Source organism: Lynx rufus, unplaced genomic scaffold, assembly GCF_022079265.1.
Source record: "Lynx rufus isolate CCGP_SWC_20201006 ecotype Redwood Valley unplaced genomic scaffold, mLynRuf1.p SCAF_13, whole genome shotgun sequence".
NCBI lineage: Eukaryota > Metazoa > Chordata > Mammalia > Carnivora > Felidae > Lynx > Lynx rufus.
Genome location: NW_025814827.1, coordinates 44,005,399 through 44,016,267, shown reverse-complemented (window position 1 = coordinate 44,016,267; position 10,869 = coordinate 44,005,399). Strand labels below are relative to the sequence as shown.

At 41.9% G+C, this 10,869-nt stretch overlaps 1 gene segment (V, D, J or C); it reads right to left on the bottom strand.

Moving 5' to 3' along the window:
- Window positions 1-7,308: 7,308 nt before the first annotated feature.
- On the bottom strand, window positions 7,309-8,123 carry LOC124508287 (T cell receptor alpha variable 2-like). The segment is given in 2 exon segments: window positions 7,309-7,604; window positions 8,017-8,123. Coding segments are annotated over 2 exon segments (360 nt in total).
- Between the last annotated feature and the right edge of the window lie 2,746 nt (window positions 8,124-10,869).

The following is a 10,869-nucleotide window of genomic DNA, read 5'->3' as shown; positions in this document are numbered from 1 at the left end:
TTCCTGGCACCTGTGTCTTTCTGTTGAGCAAGCTCTTGGCCCAGATTCTGCAAAGCTAGGTGAGGAAGCCAGACTGCTATTCCTCTTGCACCTGGAACAAGCCTCACACTACATCCCCCCCTAGCGCCCACACACAGACCCGGGTGACTTAAAAAAAATTTTTTTTAGTGTTTATTTATTTTTGAGAGAGAGAAGGACAGAGCACAAGCTGAGGAGGGGCAGAAGAGAAAGGGAGACACAGAATCCGGAGCAGGCTCCAGGCTCTGAGCTGTCAGCACAGAGCCCGATGTGGGGCTCAAACTCAGGAACCGTGAGATCATGACCTGAGCCGAAGTCCGACACTTAACCCACTGAGCCACCTAGGCGCCCCAGAGCCTGGTAACTTTATCACCAAGTAGCTGGAGTTTCCAAGTCTTACCATCATAGGGCCAGAATTCTGGATGTTTACACTTTCCATGAGCCACAAAAGGAGAATTTGCTGTTCAAGGAAAAGAAGCAGGAGTCTGTGAATCAAAGTGGAAAAAACACATGTCGAGTGGATCAAGGTTTCACTGGTTTGTGCTCTATTTAGATAACATAAAAGACAGAAGGGAAGTAGAATTTTTTTAATAGGATGGGAAAATAAATAGAAAAGAGGAGGAAAAGTATAGCTTTGGGTGAAAAGGGAAAGAAAAAGAAAAATGAGCGATAAGAAAAGGCAAAATAGGAGAAGAAGGTAAGAGAAGAGAAATCAGAGAGGAAGAGAACCTTGTTCTCTTCAGAAATAAATTAGAGCCAGCTTCTATGTAAACCTTTTGGACTGAAAAATAATTGTTTTGTTTTCTAGGTTGGGCCTGTGGGAGAACCCTCCCCATAATGACCTTTAAGTAAAGATTCATACAAAATGAACTTGAACCCAGCCTTTAAATATTTTTAAGGAGAGAAAAGGAAGGGATGGTATTATATGCTCCTCCTGACACAGTTGTCCTGTTAAATAGTAGATTATAAAGCCAAAAGGAAAAGCCCTCTGTGAAGGAGCTGAAAAATAGAGATTTTCCACTCGGGGAGGCTGTTTAGAACAACAAAGTTCAAAACTTGATGGTTAAATAAGCTTGAGGTACTATGATGATAAAGGGCTCATTTCAAGGGGAGTAAAGTGTTGTACTTAAAAAATGCCACAATAGTGGCAGAGCAATTGTTCAATAAACTTTATTGAAATGAAACAAGTAAGTATCAATATAAAGACATCATTCCTCTGATATGCCTTATTTTTCCTTTAAATAATGTCCAGCAGCATTGGTGGCTCAGTTGGTTAAGCCTCTGAACTTGGCTCAGATCATGACCTCACAGCTCAGCTGGTGAGTTTGAGAGTTTGAGCCCCAAATCAGGCTCTGTGCTGACAGCTCAGAGACTGGAGCCTGCTTTGGATTCTGTGTCTCCCTCTCTCTCTCTGCCCCTCCCCTGCTCGCTCGCTCTCTCTCTTTCTCAAAATAAAAATAATAATGTCCAAATAAGCCATATATTTTAGAAAGAGATTAGAAAATCTCTTTGCTTTGAATCAGAAGAAAAGCGGATCATAGCTGTTTCTGAAAGCTTTGCTAAGTATCTCGTACATAAATGGTTGAAACCTTAACACTATGATAATGTCTTTCTTTGGAATATGTAAATTAGCTTTAAGTACTCATCCTCAAGCCGCAGGAGGCCTGTGATGAATAGGAACCTATAATAAATTCCTTCTCTTTCTGCCTAGCGCCTAAGAGGAGTGTTAGCCTTGCATCTCTGAGGGCCCTGGCAATCACCTCAAGAGGATATCTGGAACAAAGTTTAATGAAAAGGATATTTTAAACTTTTTGTGGGCAGATTTAAGGGAAACGTGGAAGAGAAGGTGAAGCACCCAGGGCCTAGCAACAGCCAGAAGACTGAACCACTTGTAGGCCTGAAGGGAAGGAGAAGGAAGAAATTACCGTGACCTGGGGACACCTGCGAATGAGGGCAACTACGACCCAGCAGGACCTATGGGCTGGAGTACAAGGAAGAAGATGTGGCCCACAGCAATGTCAAGGAGCTTCAGTCTGAGATCCCAGGTACTTCTTTCAGACTGCCTACTGCCTTTCCCGTTAAACTATTTATAAACATCAGAATGCTGTAAATGTCACTGATTTCCCAGGAGACAACAAGAGAGGATTCATGTAAAATAATGAGAAAGCCCTTTGCAAACATCAGACTCTGCAATGTAGGTTATATTCATGATAGAAGTATCAGAGAAAAATCAGCACAAGATAAAGTTACTGGAACAAAAAGGAAAATCGGTGGTTTTTTTCATGTGAAACATGGGATTCAATCCAACTAAGAAAATAATACTTATTTCACATAAATTAGGGAACTCTCAGAAGAAAGGGGGGAAATCCATGATTTAACTTCTCTCCTTCCAACAGAGGACACCATAAATCATTGACCCTCCTCATCTCCATGGACTGAAGAGATTTTCTACTTTCTTTGGGCCCAGTACTTTCCCTCACCGGGACCCAGTTTCCTTACTGATTCCTTTTAGTTTAATGATAGCTCAAGCTACACTTGAGGTGTGTTGTAAGTTCTAGGAATTGTATTTTTAAAGAAATACAAGCCAACCAGAAACTGTTTGAGGTGTACAATAGAGAGAGAAATAAAAAATGTGGCATTCAAGGCCCCTGGCTGGTTCAGTTGGTAGAGCATGTGACTCTTAATCTCAAGGTTGTGAGTTCAAGCCCCATGTTAGGTACAGAGATTACTTAAAAAGAAAATCTTTAAAAAAATGTTTTTTAAATAATTGGTTTTTTTAAATGTTGCATACATATAATAAACGGTTAGGAAAACAAATATTTACTATGGAAAAAAAACTGCTCGGTGGCAATGTGAAATCTGGTAAAAAATTTATAAAGGAGACATGTGGGGGCACCTGGGTGGCTCTGTCAGTTGGACGTCCGACTTCAGCTCAGATCATGATCTCACAGTTTGTGAGTTCGAGCTCCTTGTCGGGCTCTGTGCTGACAGTGCAGACCCTGGAGCTTGCTTTGAGTTCTGTGTCTCCCTCTGCCCCACCCCCTGCTCATACTCTGTCTCTATCTCTCTCAAAAATAAATAAACATTGAGGTGCCTGGGTGGCTCAGTTGGTTGAGCGTCTGACTTTGGCTCAGGTCATAATCTCACAGTCTATGGGTTCGAGCCCCACGTCGGGCTCCTTGCTGACAGCTCAGAGCCTGGAGCCTGCTTCGCATTCTGTGTCTCCCTCTCTCTCTGCCCCTCCCCCACCCATGCTCTGTGTCTCTCTCTGTCAAAAATAAATAAAACATTTTAAAATTTTTTATTTTTTTTAATTTTTTAATGTTTTTATTTTATTTTATTTTTGAGACAGAGAGAGACAGCGTGTGAGTGGGGGAGGGGTAGAGAGAGAGGGAGACAGAATCTGAAGTAGGCTCCAGGCTCTGACCTGTCAGCGCAGAGCCTGACATGGGGCTTGAACTCACAGACTGAGAGATCATGACCTGAGCCAAAGGGATGCCCAACTGACTGAGCCAACCAGGCACCCCCCAAAAAAAATTTTTTAGATAAACATTAAAAAAAAAAAAAGGAAACCTGTAAACTGTTCCAGGTCCCCAAAAGTATAGAAGCCACAGGAGCACAGTGTTTGCTTCAAGCTTCTGGTGTTTGTGGACCACTGTTGGTGTTCCTGGGCTCATAGATGTATCACCACAGTCACTTGGCCATGTCTCTATGTCTCTTCACATTGTCTCCCATCTGTACGTGTCTGTCTCTGTGTCCAAATTTCCCCTGATTCTAAGGACAGCAGTCATATTGGACTAAAGCCCATCCTAATGACTTCATTTTAACTCTACTGCCTCTAGACCTATTTCTGAGTAAGGTCACATTCTGAGGTACAGGCAGCTACGACTTCAACATATCTTTTTTAGGGGGACACAGTTCAACCCATGACACTAACCCTTGGAAGAAAACGAAAGCTACTCAGCATTCCAATCCCCACTCATCCTCTTTAGTGCCCTGATCCTCAGACGTGCAGGAAAATCCCCCAGATAGGTCTGTGACCTTACCCACAAGAAGAACAGAAAACAATGAGGTTAGAGAAGGCAGGGCCCATTGGAGGAAGGCAGGATAAGTCCTAATCTGAGTGATTTAAAGTCTTAGGTCTCTCATGGAACCAGTGGCAGACCCATACCCCTCTGAGGCAATCCTCACATATTGAAGAGCCGAGATACCGCCCCCAAGAAAAGTTACCACTAGTGCCGACACAGCCAGCAGCTGACAGAGCAGACCAATCCAGAGAAAGGCTTCACACGGCTCCATGCCACCGGCATTGGCCTGTCAGGTAAGCTTTTCAGCTCTGCCCCCCATGTTTATTCTCAGAATCCCCACAACAACTTTTTCACCTAGGAATTTTTCTTTTGTTTTGTTTTTATGGGAAGTAAACAACATCAACAACAAAAGATGGCAATCTTTACATGCATGCAAATCTCCAGAGTTTGAGAGTAAAGGGAATTGTACTCTCCTGTGGATTCTTCTGTTTGTTCCTCTTCACCATCAAACTGAATGAGAGCTTCAAGATGTTATTCCTTTGGGGTTGAACTATCACTGCCATTGTCAAAGTAATTCCTCTCCCCTCAGCTGCATTTTCTTCTTCTTTTATTTCATTCTATTCCCACTTTCCCCTTTGGGTAATAATGCCTCTGATGGTTTACAAGTGAGCTGGAAAAAATCCGTAGGAAGACTAGTTGTTGATGGTTTAAACACTAGAATCAAGGGGCGCCTGGGTGGTTCAGTCAGTTAAGCTTCCGACTCTTGATTTCAGCTCAGGTCATGATCTCACAGTTTATGAGTTCAAGCCCCAAATCAGGCTCTGCACTGACAGCATGGAGTCTGCTTGGAATTCTGTCTCCCTCTCTCTCTGTCCCTACCCCACTTGTGCTCTCTCTCTCTCTCTCTCTCAAAATATGGAAGTATATAACTTTTAAAAACTAAAAAAAAAAAAACAAACAATAGAGTCAAAACACCAATATAAAAGGTAGGGTTTTCAATACACCACACATATACTCTTCAGTGAACTGAAAAGAACCTCCTATATGACCAAAGGGAATTTTCTGTCTCTTTCCTTGTTTGCCAAAGCAATGAGAGGGCTATACACTTATTCACTATTTCTTGAGCAACAACAGTATACATGGCACTCTGCAGGACTCTTAAGAACATATGGTTCTTCTTCCCAAATATTTTGTTTGGTTAAAAACATAAGACAACACCCTTTTAAACAAGCAATCACTGAAAATAGAATATGCCTAAAGAAGTGTTACTAACAATATGTTAGTAACAATATGCCAATTCATATTTGTATCCAATGGCGATATTTAGGTGTCATTAAATTTTGGGGTTCAGATCCAAGCTATTTAAGACATCTTGGTAAAACTTTATGATATTTCGGGGCGCCTGGGTGGCTCAGTCGGTTGAGCATCTGACTTCGGCTTAGGTCATGATCTCACAGTCTGTGAGTTCAAGCCCCGCATCGGGCTCTGTGCTGATGGCTCAGAGCCTGGAGCTTGCTCCGGATTCTGTGTCTCCCTCTCTCTCTGCCCCTTCCCTGCTCATGCTCTGTCTCTCTCTGTCTCAAAAATAAAATAAAAACATTAAAAAAAAAAAAAAGACTGTGCCACTAAAAAAAAAAAAACTTTATGATATTTCCTATTACTAGAATGTTCCTTTCTTCTGTGGTCAGCAATCTGCCCTTTACTTTTTGTTCCATATAATATTCTGGTTTCTCTTCAAATCATATATCTTTCACTTTTTACTTTTCGTTCCATATGTAAACACCTGCTGAACACCTACTATGTAGGGAAACACTGGCACTGTAGGGACCACTTCCTGAAACACTTCCTTATTAATATAATTCCAAGTGCAAGGAAGTAGAGAATAGTGGTTAAAACCTCAAGACCTGGGGTCCAGAGTCCAGGATTCCCAGATCAAACTTGACTGAGCAGCGGAATTACCAGAGAGATCTTTATGGAAAATACAGTCTCTGGGCCCCAGCCCTGAAAACAGATTCAATTAATCTGGAAAACAGCAATCCCCCCCCCTCTTTCCAAAAGTCCAGATACTTCTGATGAAAAGGTTTAGAAAACACTGGCCTACCCTCGGGCATCAGTCTATAAAGTGAGAGGGCCATATCTGGGGTAGTAAGACCAAGATAATTTAACAAGGATATGGGAAGAATAAATTACAACTTCCATTCATATCTATTTTTACATTAAATATCAGGAAAGAGATTGAGTTTTACAAATAGTTTATACACTGGGGCACCTGGGTGGCTCAGTCGGTTAAGCGTCTGACTCTTGGTTTCAGCTCAGGTCATAATCTCACAGTTCCATGAGTTTGAACCACGCATCTGGCTCTGCACTGACAGCGTGGAGCCTGCTTGGGATTCTCTCTCTCTCTCTCTCTCTCTCTCTCTCTCTCTCTCTCTCCCCCCTTCTTCCCCACTTGCATGCTCTCTCTCTCAAAATAAACTTATAAAAAATAAAACTTAAAAAAGAGATAGTTTATACACTGATCAACACTGGCATCCTCACTGTGTCTGTATGTTAGATTCTAAGCAAGATACCCAGATGGCTGGGTTAAGGTTCCACACTCCGGTCTGTTGGTAGAAACTACTCACTCATTTATTCCATTTCCACTTCTTATGATATTATCCAATGTCAACTAAACTATTCTTTTTTCTTTTTAACATTTATTTATCTTTGAGAGAGAGAGAGAGAGAGACAGAGCATGAGTGGGGGAGGAACACAGAAGAGACACAGAATCTCAAGCAGGCTCCAGGCTCCGAGCTGTCAGCACAGAGCCCAATGCGGGGATCAAACTCACGAACTGTGAGATCATGGCCTGAGCTGAAGTAAGATGCTTAACTGAACCACCCAGGCGCCCCTCAACTACACTATTCTTTACAAGATGGACACATGTCTTAAAAATATTCCTGCAAAGAAGCAGAAGCTGGCAGATAATATTTAAAGGCAAAAGTAATCTAGTGAGATCTCAAAAGAAAATCCTCACAAGTGTTTCAGTTATCCAGAAAACTGTTTGAAATACTGATCTGCAGCACCATTATTGAATCACCCCCTACAAGCATATTTTCCATGTCCATCTGCTCTCACATAGTGTGTCTGCACTCAAAATGTTTTCTGATAGTGCCAAGTGGACATGCTTGGGGCACGCTGAATCAGGGAGGAAAGCAGTTATGGCTCCCCTCTTTTCCGCCTCCTGCAAAGGCTGTGCCCCTTCCTGTTTCTGCTCAGCTCTTCATAGGCTCCCTGCCTCTGTGCCCTCCAGAGCACAATAGTAAGTGGCAGCATCTTCCACCTGCACCTGGGGGATGAGCAGCAGTGAGGAGAATCGCTCATTCGTCATGTTGTAGCGTCCCTGCTGAGAAGACCTGGAACCCCGAACCAGGAGTCTCGGAGCGTGTCCTGGGATGTGAAGGTACCAGAAGAAGGTGTAAGCATTGGATATAGAGTGATTGCAGGAGATTTCCACCACAGCGCCCTCCGGAGAAGCCATGCCAGGAGGCTGAAACACTTGGTCCTTGCTCTCTGCAACTGCAGGAAACAAATAAAGAAGGGTTGTGATTTTTGTGCTGCTATCGGGCTTGCTGATTGCCCCTGTGGCGCAGTGAGTATTAACAAAGCTGGTTTTTCTGTTTTCTTTTTTAAGCGAACCCAAATTGGGGCACCTGGGTGGTTCAGTCGGTTAAGTGTCGGACTCTTGGTTTCAGCTCAGGTCATGATCTCACGGTTTCATGAGTTCAAGCCCCACATCGAGCTCTGCTCTGACAGCTTGGAGCCTGCTTTGGATTCTCTCCCACCCGCCGCCCCGCCCCACCCCTCCCACCCCTCCCACACCTGCATCTCTGTCGAAAATAAATAAAAACTTAAAAAAAAAAAAGTGAGCCCAAATTTAAAACAGTGGCATATGTTTTTCCAAGACCAGCTGGGGAAGGAGCCTACTCACGCTTCCAAGGAGAGCTGAGGAGGAGCCCCAGCCACACTGCCTCCAGAGCACTCTGCAAAACCATGGCCAGAGTGCAGCTGGTCTCACGCCCCAGCTGGAAGTGTGATCCTCGCCAGGAAGCTGATGTAAGGCTGCCTATTTTGCATTTTCTTCTTTGTGTCAATGACATCATCAGCTAGAATCTGCCAAGTGTAGAAGAGTGACTCCAGCTGTAAGGCTACCTAATAGCGACTTGAACGGAGCTCTTTTCTGAGACAGTGGTCTTATAGGGAAGGTATCCTTCTGGAGGTCACCATAGTTGGGCATATTCATTCTAGAACCTTGCTTTCCTTCTCTCAGGGTGTCAGAAGGACTCCCATAGTTGATGAAAGATGGCTTCATCATTCAAATTAAAGTGAAAGGGGTGCTTGCGCAGCTCAGTCAGTTAAGCATCCAAATTTTGATTTCGGCTCAGGTCATGATATCACCATTCATGGATTTGAGCCCTATGTTGGGCTCTGTGCTAAGGGAGCAGAGCCTGCTTGGGATTCTCTGTCTCTCTCTGCCCCTCCCCTGCTCATGGGCTCGCTCTCTCTCACTCGCTCTCTCTCTCAAAATAAATAAACATTTAAAAAACAAAACACAAATTAAAGTCATGTATTCCCACAACAAGTATGCTGAACTTATCACACGGGGTACAATGACATGCGAGCATATTAAAATAATGATCAGGAGGGGTACCTGGGTGGCTCATCAGTTAAGCAGCTGACTTTGGCTCAGGTCATGATCTCACGGCTTGTGAGTTCGGGCCCACATCAGGCTCTGTGCTGACAGCTCAGAGCCTGGAGCCTGCTTCAGATTCTGTGTCTCCCTCTCTCTCTCCCCCCCCCACCTCTCTCTCTCTCTCTCAAAAAAAATAAATAAACATTAAAATTTTTTTTTAAATTTTGATCAGGAAATTTTTAAAAATAATTTTAAACATTAAATTTAAAGTTAAATTAAAAATTAAATATTAAATTTTAAATATTTTTTAAATAATGATCAGGAAATCCTAGTAACTGTGATGGATGAGAGTTGAGTTTTTTAAGGCACAAAAATTCCTGTGCAAACATATTCATCAAAACATGATTTTGTGCACCCAAGGTTGTCTCTAAAAAAGTATGGAAAGAAATGCTCAGTTATACATTTCTGTAACCAAAAGAAATTGGATCAAGGAAACTCCAAAAGCTGCATTTCGAGATGACTCTTTCGGATGGTACCTATTCTCATTTTCTAGCATGAGACTGTGTCCTCTGTGATGAATGCAAGACTTAATAGCTCTCCCCATGGTTTTTATTGTTTTATACAGATTTTCTTGGAGTTTTATTTTTAAAAGAAGAGTAAACAAGGTTTGTGGCAATACGAGTTTATACAGTAAAGAGTTTTATGTGCACAACCACCACCTAGTGGATGATGTGGGAACTGATGAAACATCATTTCCCACCCTGCGGCCTGTCTTTGTAGCTTCTCACATCTTGAGGTGATTTCATGCCCTTTGTTTTGTTCAAATTCTTCATCTTTATTCAATTTCCATAAAGATATAAAGGTTGACCAGAGGAAATACCTACCTCCTGGGAAGATTTCTGGTTATTAAAAGATGTTCTCCATTCAGGTGAGTGTTTATTTAACACATACTTCCATGGAATGAAATATGTCTCTAAAGATGGTTGCTTTATTCATTTCCTTTCTTCTTTTTTTTATAGTCTCCCTTTCAGGTCAGGGGAATCTGTTCCTTCCTTAATAGTATCTCATTTTTATACTGGGAGATTCTTTAATAATGATAAGATAATTATTTAGGCCCAACAGAGAAAATTTATTAATATTTTTGACCCCAAAATGTTTCCAAATAAAACACAGAATTCCAGTATGACTGTAGAATTAAGATGGGAAAATAAAACATAAGTGCAAGGACTAATATAGCTACTGGGTTTAATTTGAGCTCTGAAATTCCTGACAAGTGAAACATAAAAGGAAACACAAAGGGAATACAATTATACAAAGAAACGAATTAAGTGTTCAAGCAGCTTTTTCCTGAAGCCAAGTGACATATAGATATAGATAACTTAAAATTCTTTTTAGGTTACTGGTTACATACTCCCGATTCAAAGTTTCCCACAACTGCACAGTATTTTTGCGTGTGCTTCCTCCACATTTACTTATACAGTCCCTTAGTGGTGGACTCATAGGCTGCTTCCAAGTTCCACCAACATAGCAATGAACATATTTTGATATTTCCCCTTACGAAAGATGCAAGAATTTCTTTGGGGCATGTAACCAGCATGGATTGTGCAAACATATTATATACACACACTCAATTTCAGTAATTAATCATCCAAAGCAAGGGCACCTGGGTGGCTCAGTTGGCTAAGCATCCAACATTTGATTTGGGCTTGGGTCATGATCTCACCTTTCGTGGGTTTGGGCCCCATGTCAGGCTCTGCACTGACAGTGTGAGCCTGCTTGGGATTCTCTCTCTCCCTCTCTCTCTGCCTCTTGCCAACTTGCTCTCTCTCTCAAAATAAATAAAATAAACTATTGAAAAAAATCATTCAAAGCAGCGATAGCCATTTACACTTCCACCAGCAGTGCATGAGCATTCCAGTCTCTCTACATCCTCAACAGCATTTGGTATTTTTAAAATTATGAAAAAATATCATAAAACTGTCTAAATTTTGCCAATATGCTGAGTGTGGAGTCTCATTTTAATTACCATCACCCTTTACTAGTGAAACTAAGCCATTGGTCTTTTCCTTTCCAATATTTCCTATTCAAATGATTTGCCCATTTTTAAATTAAGTCTGTAGTTTTTTCCCAGTAAATTATAGGAGTTCCTCA